This window comes from Bombus bifarius, unplaced genomic scaffold (assembly GCF_011952205.1).
Source record: "Bombus bifarius isolate JDL3187 unplaced genomic scaffold, Bbif_JDL3187 scf7180000008138, whole genome shotgun sequence".
NCBI classification, from domain to species: domain Eukaryota; kingdom Metazoa; phylum Arthropoda; class Insecta; order Hymenoptera; family Apidae; genus Bombus; species Bombus bifarius.
In genome coordinates, this window is record NW_022884466.1 from 317,115 (window position 1) to 333,919 (window position 16,805).

Sequence of the window (16,805 nt, forward strand, 5' to 3'; positions counted from 1 at the left end):
TGTCCTAGAGATTCTAGAAAAACGACAATGACTTTGGATTCAAGGAAGAGTTTCTAAATATATGTATCGTTACGGAAAAACAAAGAGTGGAGTGGAAATTCCTGAGCGGAATACTAGCGATTAATATGTTATGAGTAATCTACCTTCTAGGTTTTCCTTAGCGATTTTACTGGTAGGATGTCTCGCTAAAGTATATGCCGCTGTCACCACTTGGGGACCGTATATTCTCAGGTTAATTTCGGTAAACTTGGCTGAAACTTGCAACGATTCCGAGAGCGCAACGTGTCTCAGCATTTTGCACACCTATTAATCGATATGTTCGAAAACGTGAATTATAGATCGCTAATGATATCGTTTAGATTTCGATGGCATTTCAGAAAAAGACACTGTCGACGAAACGAGCTTTACCGATTAGCTGATTTTCAAACACCTTTCATTTTTTGTTTAGTATTTGATCTCAAGATCGAAAAAGAGTAAATTTTCTAAAGAAAACTGTAGAAAAGCGAAAAGATTCGAAATCTAAAGTATGAGACTTTTTCAATGAAATATTCGATCTTGACGTCAGAATCGAATACTTACTTCGAGAATGTGTTCAATGTATTCGCGAAATTTTTCGTTGCTTTCTTGAAGAAGATATCTGTCATTGGCCAAAGCGACGTTCCTGATCGTTGAAACAAGTTCCTGACCCGCTTTAGTTACCTGTCCAAGATCGGCCGCTTGTTCCATCGTGGTCGTGCATAGCTGCTGGCGAAGATCCCTAGTGGTACGTAATACTCCTAAGACAGCTTGCTCCATCTCAGAACTTGGAGAACCACCGCCACCTTCGTAATTCTAGTACCAGATAATAATAGTAATAATAGTTTTACTATTTTTCTACTCCTTTGGTATACATACAATTATGATTTTAGCAAAAGAAATTGTCTCTTTGGAGGTATTCGCGATTTTAATCAAATTCAAACATCATTACTACAAATCCACCACCGCAGTGTCTTGATACCTTCAGCGGTAGACTATTCCTTTCTTGATATATCTTTCTTTCATTCATATGATCGATAGAATGTAAGCGAGCATAAAATATTTCATTTAACGTAACCTAAAAATGGACGGTACGTGTTCAAAGTAATTACTAATTTCACGAGAATATGCGTCGCGATATTTCTCACAGTCAGCGACAAAAAGAAGTGTACCTTCTCTTTCTTTTTAAAGAGGGAATCGCTCGCATGCTCCCTCGTACCTATTCACCGGGGGTAGACTCTCGTAACTGTGATTCAGTTTAGCACGGTCTTTCATTCAGATTTATAGCGGAATGTCAGCCATTTTTCAGATTATTCTTCCACGGGAATGAATTAATCCGGTATTATATGAACTTTCTGTACCAAACCTTTTTCTCTCTAGCAAATCCACGACCATGACATCATTTTTTCCTTGTACTTTTAGGCGGAGGTAGATCAAAGAGACTTACAATTGGTAGTAAACTTTGAACAAGAGATCTGTTAAAAAAATTGACCCTTACCATACTGTTGCCGATTCGCAGGAGCGTGTTGAGTTCGAGTTGTGCTCGATCGCAAAGCAGAAGGATGTTTTCTCTGTGCTCGTGGGTCGTGTATGCGCTATCAGTGAAATCCTGCGTTCTCTCAATAACGGTATCTAGCGCGGCGGTGAGGGTCTCTCGACAACCTGGTCCTAGGAGAGTCATTCTTGTGGTTTCAACGAGTCTTTCGAAGTGTTTCAATGCGGAGAATGCCGTGCTACTGTCCCAATCCTCCTGCTGTGGACTCTGGAATCAGTCATCGATTCAGTAAAAGATTCTCTCTGTTCTTCCAGTAATATACGTACTATTTTCCATCTCTGGATTTACGTTAACGATAATTCAATCTTCGACGTACGCTATCGTTCGAAAGTTCTCAGTTTGTTTTAATATTCTTAATATTCAACACCTCTTTTAATAAACAATTACTACGCAAGTATGTAAATGTACATTAATACGACACAAACAACGCGGCGTTCGATTAACTTTATTATTACGGTATTCATGTTTGTTTTTTATTCATACGTTCGCGAATGTTGCTTTTAGAAATCGCTTAAAAAAAGAGAAAACATGCTTCGAGTTTAATTGCGCATGTAACAAACAGTTGCTATATTTACACAGGAGTATGACTTGTATATATGTACTTGCTGTTACTATGTAGTAGCAAGATATCATGCGAAGCTTTAATGGTACGCCATACCTAAATATACTCTTGCCCTAAGGTCAGCATAGATACGTGCAGTTGAACCGATTGCTTTTAAGCAAAGATAGAGAGCATTCGACTATGCAATATCTCGGTGGCGCCGATTAACTATGCATTCTTCTAGATAGCAATTACTCGCACTAGATCCTTGAACGTGACCGAGCACCTCTATCCGCATTTCTTTTTAAAGCTTAATAAAGCTTAATAAAACTTAAGCTTTAAAATCGGTCAATCTGGACGTTATACATTTTTCGCTGATACTTTAAGCTTTCATCCATCCTCTACTTAGCTCTTTTACGAATATCGTGCACTTTCTTCCAGCGAGAAGACGTTCGAAATACGTCAATACACGTATACCGTTTACGCGGTAAAATTGGAATTTTATCTTATTTTCGATGAAGAATGATAAAAGTTTTAGGTAAACCCTCTTATACATCGTGGTAAAACTTGCATGAGAGTTGGTCGGTGCTTTAACACCTTTTTCGGAATCAGCAGGTTTTGGTAAACTATGCTAATGTGTAGCTCTATCGTTTTGTGCGAGATATGTGTTTGGAGTCATTCGTGTGACTTTATTATTTTTATATATAAAAAAGGTTTCTCTTATCGTTTGTTTCTCCTGTATAAAATAATGTTCAACGTATTTTCTGCGGTTAAGGGTTGTCGTATTTACTATCAGCTTAATAGCAGAAAATAAATTTAACTCTCGAGGATTTAACCCTCGACGAAACAATTCCCTATTGTTTTATTGTCCCAATAGGGATGAGAAGATTTGGCCCGTCTTCCATATGTAACTGGCGAGAAATTGAAATTAATGCGCTACCTGCAATTTGGCACGTGCCGAAGAACGTACCACAACGTCGTTTACGATATTCACTTCAGCGTCGTTTGCTATGCGCGGTTCTTATGTGTGGTACGATATCAATTCGCATCACTGTCAATTTACCGCATTAATTTCATGCTGAAGATGTTCCTTAAATTTCGAAAATGCCTCGACCGTTCATACAAAAGCATGTCCGCCGATCCGTCGATGGTGCCGATATATCGGGTCATACGTGAAGTTCAGAATGTTTGTAATTTTCTCCTATTTTATCGAATCCTATATTCTGAATACGAACGTATTGGGGAAACATTTCTGTACTACGAAATATACGAAGTTGCCGATAGTGATTTGTATTTTAATAAAAAGGATTTCTTTAAAATGTCATTAAAAAAAAAGTAATATTTAAGATTTCTATTTAAAATTTAAGATATTATTCCAAATTCCTGCATTAGCTAATACTTCCTTAAAATGAAAAAAACTTCTTTTTCTTTTTCTTTTTCTTCTTCTTTTTCAGAAATGAATTTAAATACGCGACGACCTTAGGAAGAGACCCCTCTGGTCCGACTTTGTACAGATTTCTTCTACTTACGAGAGAAATTTAAGCATGACCATCGCTACTTCGGTTTTTACAATTTCTGGCGAAGATAATAATTATTTCGTTGTTTTATCGCATACTATAAGATGGCCAAAGTTTGTCAAAGTCTCCAAAATTTTACTCGATCGTATATTATGTGTTAAACATGAGTTAGAATTTGGCAAACGAGAGCTCTTTGGATTCGTTCCAAACTTTCGAATGTATTTCACTATAAATGTTTCTATCTACGTCGTCGCATGTTGTTACATCAAATGTATATTTACGTTTATAGGTGATGAGGTATAACAACATTCGTGGTTTCGTGGCGTCAAAATTCCATGAATATATAATTGCGGTGCAACAAATCTTTGTCGAAACCGTATTAGCACGAATCTGTATCATATATGCATGCAACGAACCTTGACCTTGCTATGTGTTTATTTTTACAAATTTGTACGATCTTTATACGAACGTATTTCCATCTAAATATGTATACATTTCTCGATAAAAATAATTGTATATTAACTAATTGTTTACCTGGGAATTGGAATAAGACTGCGATTCACTGCAATCTAATACTCCGTCTTTGACCACGTAGTGTATCAAGTCCATGGCTCTTCGCATCTGACAGAAAACGGTGTCTCTGTTTTCTCTGGCAGATGGACATTCCGGATGCCTTAAGCAAGTTTTACTAGACGTGAGCAACATCATAGTGCTTCTCTCCAAAACTTGGCGAGCCGCAGCCATCTGTGCCCTTCGTCTCTCGTCTTTCAAGTCATTCTGGAATTTTGAAACGTTCCGCCCATTCATTCCTGTTCGACGTGTTGCTATTTACTTTGTATATCCGTAACATCGTGAACGTTATTCATATAATTAACGTGACTTTGTAACATCTAACGAACGAATGTCTTATTTAATAACAATTATTGGTACGATCCTATTATGATCATGTTGTAGTATCGTGGAAAGAATGTCTAAAAATGACCCGACGAAATATGTACAATGTTGCGAGAAAGCCTAAGTGCCGACAGACCAAAAGGGTCGGGAAACTTGAATGGGCCAAGCGGCCCATCAATATATCCTCGATCCTTCAATCAAATAGTTACTCGGAAGAAGGCGTACGTGACCATGATCGTGGACGGTTACGGAACATGTACGTGGAGGGGGTATGAAGAGACGACAAAGGGATGCTTGAGGGAGAAAGACGATTAATCGTCAGTTGTTAATTGAGAGTTTAGTTGCGAGGACTTAGCTGCGAGTCGTCAGTTGAGTGGTGAGAGTTGAGAGCAGAGGGTTGAGTCGAGGGAGAGTTGAGATTAATCATTAGTTGCCGAGTTATGAGTTGTTAATTGTTAGTTGTGAGTTGTGAATTATCAATTTAGTTGCTTAGTTATATCACATTACTGCATTAAGTTCACGTTAAATAACCATCGTTTCCTGTTTCAAGCACTGTAAATAGATCCATCTATCGATAAACTTATCATATAGAATCATGATTCACATTATGATCATGATAGGATGATAGGTATGACATGTAACGCAAAGAACGAGATTCGTTACAGAATTTCGCTATTGTTGTAATTAAAAAAAAACATGTACCGAAAATTTAAATTTTTAAATTTAATCGATATAAGCAAATGTATGTATATATATATATATATATATATATATATATATATACATATATATGTCGGGTTTACATTAGAATTAGGGTTAGGGGCGTGAAACGAATCTTCGTTTGGGTTACACGTTGTCGTTATGCAATGGAGAAGACATTGACTAGTGCAAATACGATTATTATAGAACCGGACAAGTAACCGCGGTAGTTAGGTGCTCGAGAAACTAATGACAATGATCCTAGGTTCAATAACGAATCCGCGGTCGACGGGATGATAGATGAACGTACTCGCAAAATCTAAGTCGGGCGCGTAATATCCACTGGTCGTGAAGAGTTACTCCTTTCATCAATGAGATCGCGAGAAAGAATGCCTTTCCCGTACCGATGATGCCACAGAGGAAAACTATAATGGGGTGTGTCTAAGGATACGAGATCATCGGATTCGTCGAGAAAAGCCTTCGTTCAGAAAGTAAGGGAAATTGGCGTTGCTGCTAATTGGTCAATCTCCATATCGGTGGTTAGAAAAGGATGTTAGCCGCCCTCGAGGGAAAGTTGCTAGTGGGAGACGCCACTAGTTGAAAAATATGTCTCCCCTATCTTCCCGTAGTTGGGACAAAGACTGTTTGTCTGTTTGAAGGACTTTAGTTAACTAAACCTTAAGATTTATAACGGGCTCTCGGGCTAGCCGGACATGTACTGCGGAGACGCATCGACATCTGGCAATCATCTTACTCGAAGAATAGGGTCTGCACGTGGCGAGCCACGGGACAGAAACCGTTGGAATGTTTATTGTCTCGTGTCGCCCCGAATATTTCTTTTAAGGAGAGCTATAGAATTACTCCATACCTTGTTAGGCAAAACGTTCATCCCGTGACCGCGGCTACGTTCGGCGACTGACTGTCGCCTCGAGCCCAAGCTCATTATCACGACTCTCGAACAATTACAATCGGGTTGAATAACTACAATTGTTCAATTACAGCTATAGTAGACTCTAGGTTACAATGTTGCGGGATTATCCAAAATTCCAAAGGCTCCGCTGTTCTTTCATCTCCGACATATATATATATGTCGGAGATAAGAGGACACCGGTGCCTTCCCTCTGAAACCTCGGGAAAATCCATAAAAACATTGCAATTAAAACCTACAGTTGTAATTAAACGGTTTGCCGTTATTCTACCCAATTGTATTTGTTTAAGACTTGTGACAATGAGCTTGGGCTCAAGGCGACAATTAGTCGCCGAACGTAGCCGCGGTCAACGGGACGAACTCTCCATCTAACAAAGGCATTGAGTAACCCTATAGCTCTCCTTTAAAGAAAGATTTGTAGCGACACGTGACAGTAAACATTCCAACGGTTTCTGTCCCGTAGCTCGCCACACGCAGATCCTATTCTCCGGGCAGGATGTTTACCAGATGCCGACTCGTCTCCGCAGTACGTGATCGGCTAGCCCGAGGACCGTTATAAACACTAATATCTAGTTACCTAAAATCCCTCAACAGATACACAGTCTTTGTCCCAGTTACAGGAAGACAGGAGAGACGTATTTTTCCACGAACGACGTCTCCCACTAGCAACCCTCCCTCAAGGGCGGCTAGCATCCTTTTCTAACTACCGATATGGAGATTGGCCAATTAGCAGCAACGTCAATTTCCCTTACTTTCCGAACGTAGGATGTCCCTGACGAATCCGGTGATCTCGTGTCCTTAGACACACCCTGTCATAGTTTTCCTCTGGGGTATCACCGGGACGGAAAGTCATTCTCTCTTGCGGTCTCATCGACAAAAAAGAGATTAACGCCAGCGACTATTAACACAGAATCCGACTTAGATCTTTGCGAGTGCGTACGGCTACCGTCCCGTTGTCCGCGGATTCGTTATTGAACCTAGGATCATTGTCATTAGTTTCTCGAGTATCTAATTAGCACGGTTACTTGTCCGGTTCTATGGTAATCGTATTTGCACTAGCCAATGTCTTCTCTATTGCATAACGACGACGTGTAATCCAAACGAAGATTCGCTTCACGCCCCTAACTCTAATTCTAATGTAAACCCGACATATATATGTATATATATATATATATATATATATATATATATATGTATGTATGTATGTATGTATGTATATATAATAAATAAATATATAATATATATATTATATATAATATAAATATATAGATATATAATAAATATAATAGATAATTTATTGACAATTCGACACCTTACGGTGGCTGAAAGATACGGAAAGTAGCGAAAGATATTCTCGGAATACTAATTATGAAACTGTCAAGAACATGATTCACGGTAAACGAGGCAAATAAATAAGGGTTAATGTAGTAACGATCAATGTTGTCCTGTCTCTTACTCGTACGTCCTATTTAATGTGACTAACTCAGGAATATTACACATCCTAAAACGAGCCTTCAAGCATTTATTGATTACAAAACAAAGGAGAAGAATTCTTATCGTATCCATTCCATGAAACACTATCCGATGGAAGCAAACGCGATAGCAAGGTTAGAAAAACTTTTCTAACACAGTTATTAATAAGATATAATTTATACATCGTATAAAGATACGATCAAGTTAATTACTTACTTGACGATCACCTGTTAAGTGTGCTAATTCCACCATCTCCGCCCCGAACTGGCTAAACGCCTTCACAAATTCGGTAAAGTTTGAAACACTTTCGAGACGGCCAAGACTACGAGCCACTTTCTTCTTTGCAAGAAGAAGTTGTTTGACCACGACGATGTCAGCCAAAAGGAGGACCTTGGTTACAGAACCAAGAAGGCATCTTGCAGCTCTGACAACAGACCCTCGGTCAGCTAAACTGTCCTCTGTGGCGCACTCGCATAATTTTTCGATAGCCGAGCCTGCAAATTAAATTACATTCTTCGTTGAATTTATTCTGCAATTATAATTACCGCTTATTATTTTTTGAGTCGATAAATTAATAAATTTTTTAGATATTTGCACTCTATACTATTTTTCTATTCGATTTTCTTTTAAATTAATAACATTATACTTAATGCACTTTAGATTTTTGTTAATTTAGGATAATGATATCACGATACAATCATATTTAATAAAATTTGAAGAATACATTTTTTCATCCTATGAATAAATCCACCGCTAAAGATAACGTTAATATGATAGATTTAAACCTTTTCTGAAAATCGAAGAAGACCGCAGAGATGAAATGCCTAGTTTTACGCAATAGATATAGCTGTTATTATATGTATTAATACGTGTTTGTCGCAGATAAAGATGTCTAAAATCAGAGTGGCATAATTATGCACAATTAATCACTTATTCATCAAGCTCTTTTTCTTGAATAACGCAACTATACAATTAATTGCAACTTCAAGCGTTCTATCCACATTTTATATAACTATGAACCTGATTTTAGTTTTAACAACTTTGTTATCGATATAATTGCGAATATTCAATTTTTCAAAATGATGAACATAAAGATATGAATTACGAAAAGCGAGTGAAACTGGAATTGGACATTTAATCGAGCATCTATAATACAAACACATCGAATACAAAGTACAAGGTTAAGAGGATTGCATCTACATGTTCTCGGATATATACGTAGGATATTCGATGTAAATCAATCTCTTGCACGCGTACACATTATACCTACGATTTCAAGTCGTTTGGCTGTTGCTACTATACAGTTAGCCGCCGATATCATCGGCCTCCGACAATCGAATTTCCTTTCATCTAATACGATGAATATTTATTATCTTGTAGAACGTGTTCAACGTGTGACGAAGAATATTGATGATTACATTTGCTTTTCTCATTTTTCACTCGAAAGATAAGCTGAACATCGGCTGCTATAATTGAAACTTCGAATTTCGTTTCTTAATTCCTTACCATATATTTCAACGTTTGCCGCGTGTCCATTTTCATTATGTCGGCAACCAAATAGTTAATTTTTCAATTAAAATTCTGCAGATCCAGTGACCGCTATATACAGCAACAGTTGAGTCTTTTTCTGAAAACTACGCAGTCAATTTGTACCATGTAGTAGATTTTTTTTACCGAAACCCGGTTATCACAAATATATCGCGGAATATGCAAAACGATTAATCGCAAAATTTTACGGCTATAACATTTATAATCAAGTGCTTTTAATTATCTGCCAAACGTGTCGGTGTCTGTAATTTCCTGTAAAAGCAACATAGCATGACCAACTTTATTCTTCTCACGAGAAAAACGAGATTTCTCAATTTAAGCTGATGCTGTGATAGTATTTCCCTTGCCCGCGTAATTTCTACCCAGAGCTTCCCTGCTTTCCAATTAGCATCGTAAGAAACTTAACTACAAGTTTACGATCGTTAAATTGTTTTTCTTTAATGTTAACTTTCATCGCGGTTATAAATCGTGTGCATTTCATGTTAATGCGAATTACGAAGCTTGCGCTTTTTCTTTTTTCCTTTCAAATCTGATGCATTTCGGTGTTCTGAAATAGTTTTTAGTTTCTTTTAAAATTTTTGTGTAGAAATGTTGATTCTTGATGAAATGATATGCAAATTATAGGTATGATTGAAACGAGGTTCGTTACAGGCGTGTTCAACTTTGGTTATAAATAAATTCCAAAGTCATATCTACACGACACAAGAATGACATAAATTCTCTGATTTTTGTCTGAGATAGAATCTCGATTCTAAAGACGCGAACTCTGAGATCCACTTTATAAATCTCTATATAATTTCTTTCGGTCTTCGTATTTTGTCCATGTACAATTTTATACGCGTTACCGCTTTTTAATTTCTTCAGGCACCGTTTTATTAAGACCGCTAAAAATTAAATCATCTAAGAAGATATACACGCCTATAAAGATTGTATTTGTCTGAAGTATATCTTATCTTTGATCGTGTTTCGATCAAAAAAGAAGTATTACCTAAAAGTACAGATGTATGTAACTCAACGTATTCTCCGAGGTTAATATATTAATGTTAATAATACATGATAATTAATAATATATAATTACGTATATGTCGTATCGTCATCGTAATACGGGTCCGGGTCGCTATCGAAGTAAGGGTTTGAGGTATGTAATGAACCTTCACTGGAACTATCCATCTTCTTACAAAGTTGAAGTAACGTTTATTAACACAAATACGGATGTTACAAAGTTTACAAGAAATCGCGATGATTAGGCACTAATAACACTGGTCTGAGACTCGATAACGAATCCGCGGTCAATGGGATAGTGGGTTTAATTTTTCGTCAAAGTCTAAGTTGAAGCTTATATCAAACGTGGAGTAATCACAGATACTAAGGCGTTAGTTAACTCGTCAATGAGCTCGTACACGAGAGAGAGTGTCTTTCCGTCACGGTGACACTGTCGAGGAAAACTATGATGGGGTGTATCTAAGGGCACGAAATGATCGGATTCGTGGAGCGATGCCTTCATTCGGAAGTGAGGGAAATTGACGTTGCTGTTAATTGGTCAATTTCCATATTGGTGGTTAGAAAAGGATGCTAGCCGTCTTTGAGGGAAGGTTGCTAGCGGGAAGCATCGTTCGTTGAAAAAATAGATCTTTACTATCTTCCCGTAGTTGGGACAAAGACTGTTTGAGAGACTGAGAAACTTTAGATAACTAAATCTTAATATTTATAACGGTCCTCGGGCTAGCTGAACATGTACTATGGAGACGCGTCGGCATCTGGTAACCATCATACCCGAAGAATAGGGCCTGCGTGTAGCGAGCCACGGGGCAGAAACCGTTGGAATATTTACTGTCGCGTGCCGCTACAAATATTTCTTTTAAGGAGAGCTATAGAATTACTCCATACCTTTGTTAGACAAAGCGTTCATCCTGTGACCGCGGCTACGGCGACTGGCTGTCGCCTCGAGCCCAAGCTCATTATCACAAATCTCGAACAAACACAATTGGATCGAATGACGACAATTGTTTAATTACGCCTATGATAGAATCTAGATTACGGTGTTAAGGGATTTTCCCGAAGTTCCAAAGGGAAGGCTCCGATGTCCTTTCATCTCCGACATAAATATTTTTGGAATGTTGTGGAAACCCCCAATACCCTAGTCCAGACTTTTACTATAGCTGCTCTTAAGTAATAAAACTAAGAAATAGTTGTAATGTAATACAATTAGATAGAATGACGACAATTGTTTAATTATGGCTATGGTAGACTTTAGATTACAATTTTACGGGTTTTCCCGAAGTTCCAAAAGGGAAAGCTCCGGTGTCCTTTCATCTCCGACATATACATATGTACATACATTTGACAAATATTCTAGATAACGTCAAATATATAACAACTTTTTTATAAATATTCTCTGTGGAAATTTACTTCGTAAACTATTTGAAATTTAATTTCTTTCACTTTCTAACATCGTAAACCAGTTGCGAATCTTTCGAATGTGTACTGCCATACAGTATTGGTAGATATTCCACGCAAATATATATAATAATGCAATGTTTAATTAATCTTATGTTCCATCAATGTGACCTAGTTGCAACGAACGATTATCGTGGATATTTAATCGCCGATTGTATTAATGACTAATCAATTATCGAATCGTCGATTAGACGAACGTTTCGCTATTAAAAATTTCTTCGTGAAATTAATATTTAGGTCTGTTCTTAATCCTAGTATCAATCAGCTTTAATCGTTAATAACATTCGCTTAATATAGTATAAACATAGTATGTGAATAAAACAGAACGTTGATTGCATTTCGATCAGAAACCAATGACAGACGATTAATATTTTGAAACAGCGATTTATTGCGTAACACGTTGAAAAATGAAAATAGAAAAAATACTTTATAACAGGATTAATGGTTTGATGATAAAGAGAAACGCGTAGTAGTTGTTCTTATGAAACAAAGTTCAGTTTTTATTTTATTGAAGAGTTATCGCAGAAACTATGTCATTTTAATATCGGAATACATACTTGTTCCGAATCTTCCTCTTCAACTAGAAAATTTTATCTTTTTGTTTCTTTTTTTATTTTCCATGGCCGCTTTTCGCTTACGGCTCACTGCAAAGTAGCGCAGTTTCACGTTTCACGGACGCCAAAGTTAGGATCGTTGATACGGCCATAAATTTTCACGCCTAGCCAATGTCGACAAAAATAAAGTTTGAAGATGTGTCGGTTCAGCTGAGAGGAACAGGAACCATCTACCATAGTATACAAAACTTTTATGGGGTGTAACGTTTCTAAGAGAATTCGTCTCGTGCTACAGTTATTTTGTTGGCTTATGATATTATTCGCGTCGACTTATACTTTTTCTATATTGATGAAAAAGTCTGTTACTACTTTCGTATAATATAAAAGTTATCCCAAAGCTCTCCGTTTACTCCGTAATCGAGAACATTACAGTTATTATAGATTCTTTTAAATCCGTGAAATAGAAAAATCCGTGCAAGCATATTTTTAATAAGGAAGAGATTCGTATCTGAATTTCCACGTCTTACCATTAGACTATCGATCGACAGTCACATAAAAACATCTTTTGGTTTATATTGTCGAAGGTGTTTAACGAAGCGTTAGCAGATAGCGTTTTTATACTCCACTATTTTATCGAGCACTCGAAAGCACGAGCAGCAAACGAAGTAGAAGACTAGATACGCTGCTGAATCGCCGGCTAAATCTATCTTGTTGCCTCTTCTCGACATTTTTCGTTATCTATGATTAAATCCTAATTCGATCGCGCTCGATTTTCACAAAATCATTTCATCTTTTAAACTATGGAGATCTTGACGTTTTATATCTATTGTTTCTTAAACTTTAAATTTGTGAATATACATATACCTAACATTACCTAATGTATACAGGATGAGTCACCTAAGAGTTTAAGCTGAAATATTTTCGATACTACTAATTATATCGAAAAATGTTTCAGATAAAAGTTGAATGGCATATTCTGATGTTATTAGTTTTACAGTAGGTGTACGCGTGAAGATCATGTGAAGGTTAACTTTGTTTTTTTAAGTGGTCATATATTTTTTAATACATATTAATCGATGCAGCTCGAAATTCTCTATAAAAAACTGTTGATCTATTTATATCGAAAAATTATTAGTTTATCAGATATTCTAACTTTTATTTCGCAAAACTTAACGTATGAAAGGCAAGGAGAACAAATACAAAAGTGGTGCCTCGCGTCTTTCCATATCTTTCAAGCGATAAGTTTTACAAGATAAAAGTTAGATGTATCGTATTTTCTTGTTACATATTCGTTTCGTTCAAGTTTAGCGCGACGTTATTAAAAAAATTTGACGATTCGTTGCGCGAAATGTTTCACCGTTTATACTCTGATAGTAACCTAGAAGAGATGACTTCGCGTAACGTAATCAGTTCAGCTGCCTTGATAGAGAAACCTTAGGACGCTTTATGCAGATCGAAAATCAAGTACGCCATGCAATCCCCCTTGACCCAATTTAACAATCGCACAAGTGCATTGCATTGTTCCGATTCGATATCTTTCGTACTATTTTCTATCGTATCTTGCGAATGAGCACATTGTTCGACAGAAGGGAAAGCTTGCGCGTACCACAACCAATGTATTAATCTAAAGTGCCTACACCATCCTATGTACATACATGTTTTTTTACGTATACTCGTCTCACTAGTTTCCCATTGAACTACGTTCCAATGTTAACGAATTTCGATATGTAATTCATACAGTTGAAAAAATTTACCTCCGTTGCTCCCTGTCCGCGTACATTCTATTTCGATTTTATCTACTTTATTGATTTTATTACAAAAAATTAACGCTTTCAACGATCATGTATGTAGGAGTAGGACGAATTTAGTGTACAAATAAATATTAGATTCTAGTATCTGTTCATCGTCGGTCTTGAGGAGCGACGAAACGACGTTTGAATATTCGACGTATCGAGCGATCGATTCGTATGAACTCGTATGAATTGAATTTGATGTCGCATCGAGAATTAAAAAATGTATATACATATATAGATTTAGAACTCTAAAGTTGCAAGACGATGTCGACGTATGTATACATATGTATATCGGTAATATTCCGAACGAATTCGTTCGAGTTCGAGTTTATTTCCTCAGCGAATTACTTTTTTCGATATCGACGTCGCTATTTCGATACGAGGCGAGACTCATGTTTGTCGAATTAACAAGTGAAAATAAAAATCAAGGGAACGTTTCCTTCGCGGATGACTATCGAGTAATTAAAGCCAGATTGCGCTGTGATATAGCTAGCGATAATGGAAAGCGATCGAAACATCTGTATCGTTGTCTCGTTTTGAACGCGAACGAAGGAAACGACGTTACGGCAGGGTCTGAAAGTTTCTTTTGAAAGATAATCGAGTCGAGAATTATGTTTTCGATGTAACTTGATCCGTTTCCTACTCAAAGATATGAAAGGGCAATGAAAAAGAATTAGACGAAGATAGCGCGAACAAATTGCGATAGCGTTCAAAGCCCAGACGGCGCATCTAAGCGCATACTTTGTTACTCCGACGATCGGCGTCACGACGCGACGATTCAACAAAGCTGTTTAAGCAGTCGACGCCGCATTGCGCCGTAGATTTTCGTCGTAATGCGCGTGTATGTACCGGCGATGGAAAGATCAGTCTGTTCACTTGAATAATGGTGTTCTGTTACAGAGTTCGATATTTCCTCCTGCCTTATTTCACCGCTCTCCCTACAATAGTCTTTAAATAAATTAGTTCGCTATTTGGGCAGATATTAAAAACAAACAAAAAGGATCTTGCATCGCTGCTCTTTTTTCCTATAGGAAACCAATAAAACTTCAATTTACTTTTAGGGAAAATAAATTTTAATCGGAACGCTTGTAGCGATTTGTATTTAGATCTATAAAGAGATATGATTGTATTTCTATAGGGAATAGAGATAGTGTTATTACTTTTTGCAACGGCTTTGGCGATGCTAACAGGCTGACTAACTTATTGTTCTGTATGTAGTAGGTATGCTGTATGCTTTCTGATCGACTTCATAGACACATAGACACACGACGATGCTTCGTCTTTTTGGTAAAGGTCATAAATTCGCAGAGCTTTGCTTAGGGTTTGTTACCGCAGCTCATGTAAAACAATGTAGGTAGATGAACGTTACAATAACGGCCATGTCACCAATAGGCATCGCGATGGTTGCAGAGAGAGTATGAAAGTATGCTATCGTCACCTACATTTCGTTGGAAATGTAGGTTTTGATTGCGTTTCGACAGTTATTTGGGTATATATAACAGCGGTACATAAACAACGCAATTGAATCGTCCTGCAGTTTCTCATGTAAATTCGAGAGCATGAGATTACAGATATCGCAGCACCGCAACAATATAGGCGCACTGCGTATAACCCAGTTCACCGATTGGTAGATCGGTCCCATTGATCCTTTGCCGTGACAATAGACGTAGATAAATCAATGACTCTACAGGGTCCATTTCTAGATATTATTAATTAATAGGTATTAATATTATTAATTAATAGATATTATTAATTAGATAGGTCTAACACCTGCCGACGATGTCGAAAACCATTTTGCAAACTATTTGTGTACCGTTGCGAGTACGTAATTATTATGCAGGGCAGCTAGTGAAATTACTATAAAGCAACGTTCGATCGCTGTTACGATAATTAAAATTTCAGAAGAATTGTCATAATCGATAACTTGGCGATAATAAAAATATTCATTCGTCGAGCCAAGTTTCAACGTTTCATTTGGTTCGCCGTCTATAAATCTCGCGACAAATTTTCAACTTTGTCATTGTCGTTTTTGACGGTGGAATACAATTATATAATCATCAATAAAGAAATTAACGACATTAAACGAACAGTGTGTCTCCAATCGTTCTGCTCACTCAACAAATTATTGTATTATCGTATACGAGTTAGACCAGAAATTATGAATATTATGAGTACACGAGTATATCGCAAAGAAAGATGCAGTTACCGAACTTGCATCTCCGATGTATGCGGAATTATTAAGCCACAGAGCTATCGAATGTACACATATGTATACTTACACGGAATATCGAGTGAAATACGCTAACGTTCCTTCCGGGTTCTTGATTAATCCTTTGGGAACATATATTACATATGTTGCAATATGAAATGCACTGCCAATAGTGTACGTGACGCATGGCACAGATATTAAATGATTCAAGCTCCATTGAAGATTCGTCTTGCATACGAAATGAATCGAATGTAGCTGAAAATATGCAACTGTGTTCACGTTGCGTTTATTCTCGAATTTATTTTCCTCGTTCGACAACAGAAATGTTACATCGTCTAAAATAATTGTAATCTAAAGCAAGAAGGCAATTTCTGAACGAATTAGTCGTAGAACAAAGTAGCGAATGGAATAAATCTCGTTGTAAGTTTTAATTTATTTTTTTTTATCCAAAGCTTTCATTCATGTTTACGATTAAGCGTTTTGTTGTTTCTACGAGTCAACGATAAACGCGCTCGTGATTTTAAACCGTTGAAATATTCGAAACGGAATTTAGGAAGAGAAAGCGGGCGAGCTCAGATTTATAGACGTACGATTTAATTAAAAACGATTTACTGCAGGTTTA

The 16,805-nt window shown here is 37.1% G+C and overlaps 1 protein-coding gene across 5 annotated transcripts in view; it reads right to left on the minus strand.

Moving 5' to 3' along the window:
• Positions 1-16,805, minus strand: part of LOC117208527 (alpha-catulin) — a 69,108-nt gene that overhangs the window by 9,184 nt on the left and 43,119 nt on the right. For all 5 annotated transcript variants that reach the window (XM_033449735.1, XM_033449732.1, XM_033449731.1 and 2 more), the window contains 5 exons: positions 7,839-8,116; positions 4,163-4,405; positions 1,514-1,777; positions 580-831; positions 144-303 (listed from right to left, as the gene is read on the minus strand). In XM_033449735.1, the coding sequence (XP_033305626.1) occupies positions 144-303; positions 580-831; positions 1,514-1,777; positions 4,163-4,405; positions 7,839-8,116 (1,197 nt within the window). The remainder of the gene's footprint in view (positions 1-143; positions 304-579; positions 832-1,513; positions 1,778-4,162; positions 4,406-7,838; positions 8,117-16,805) is intronic.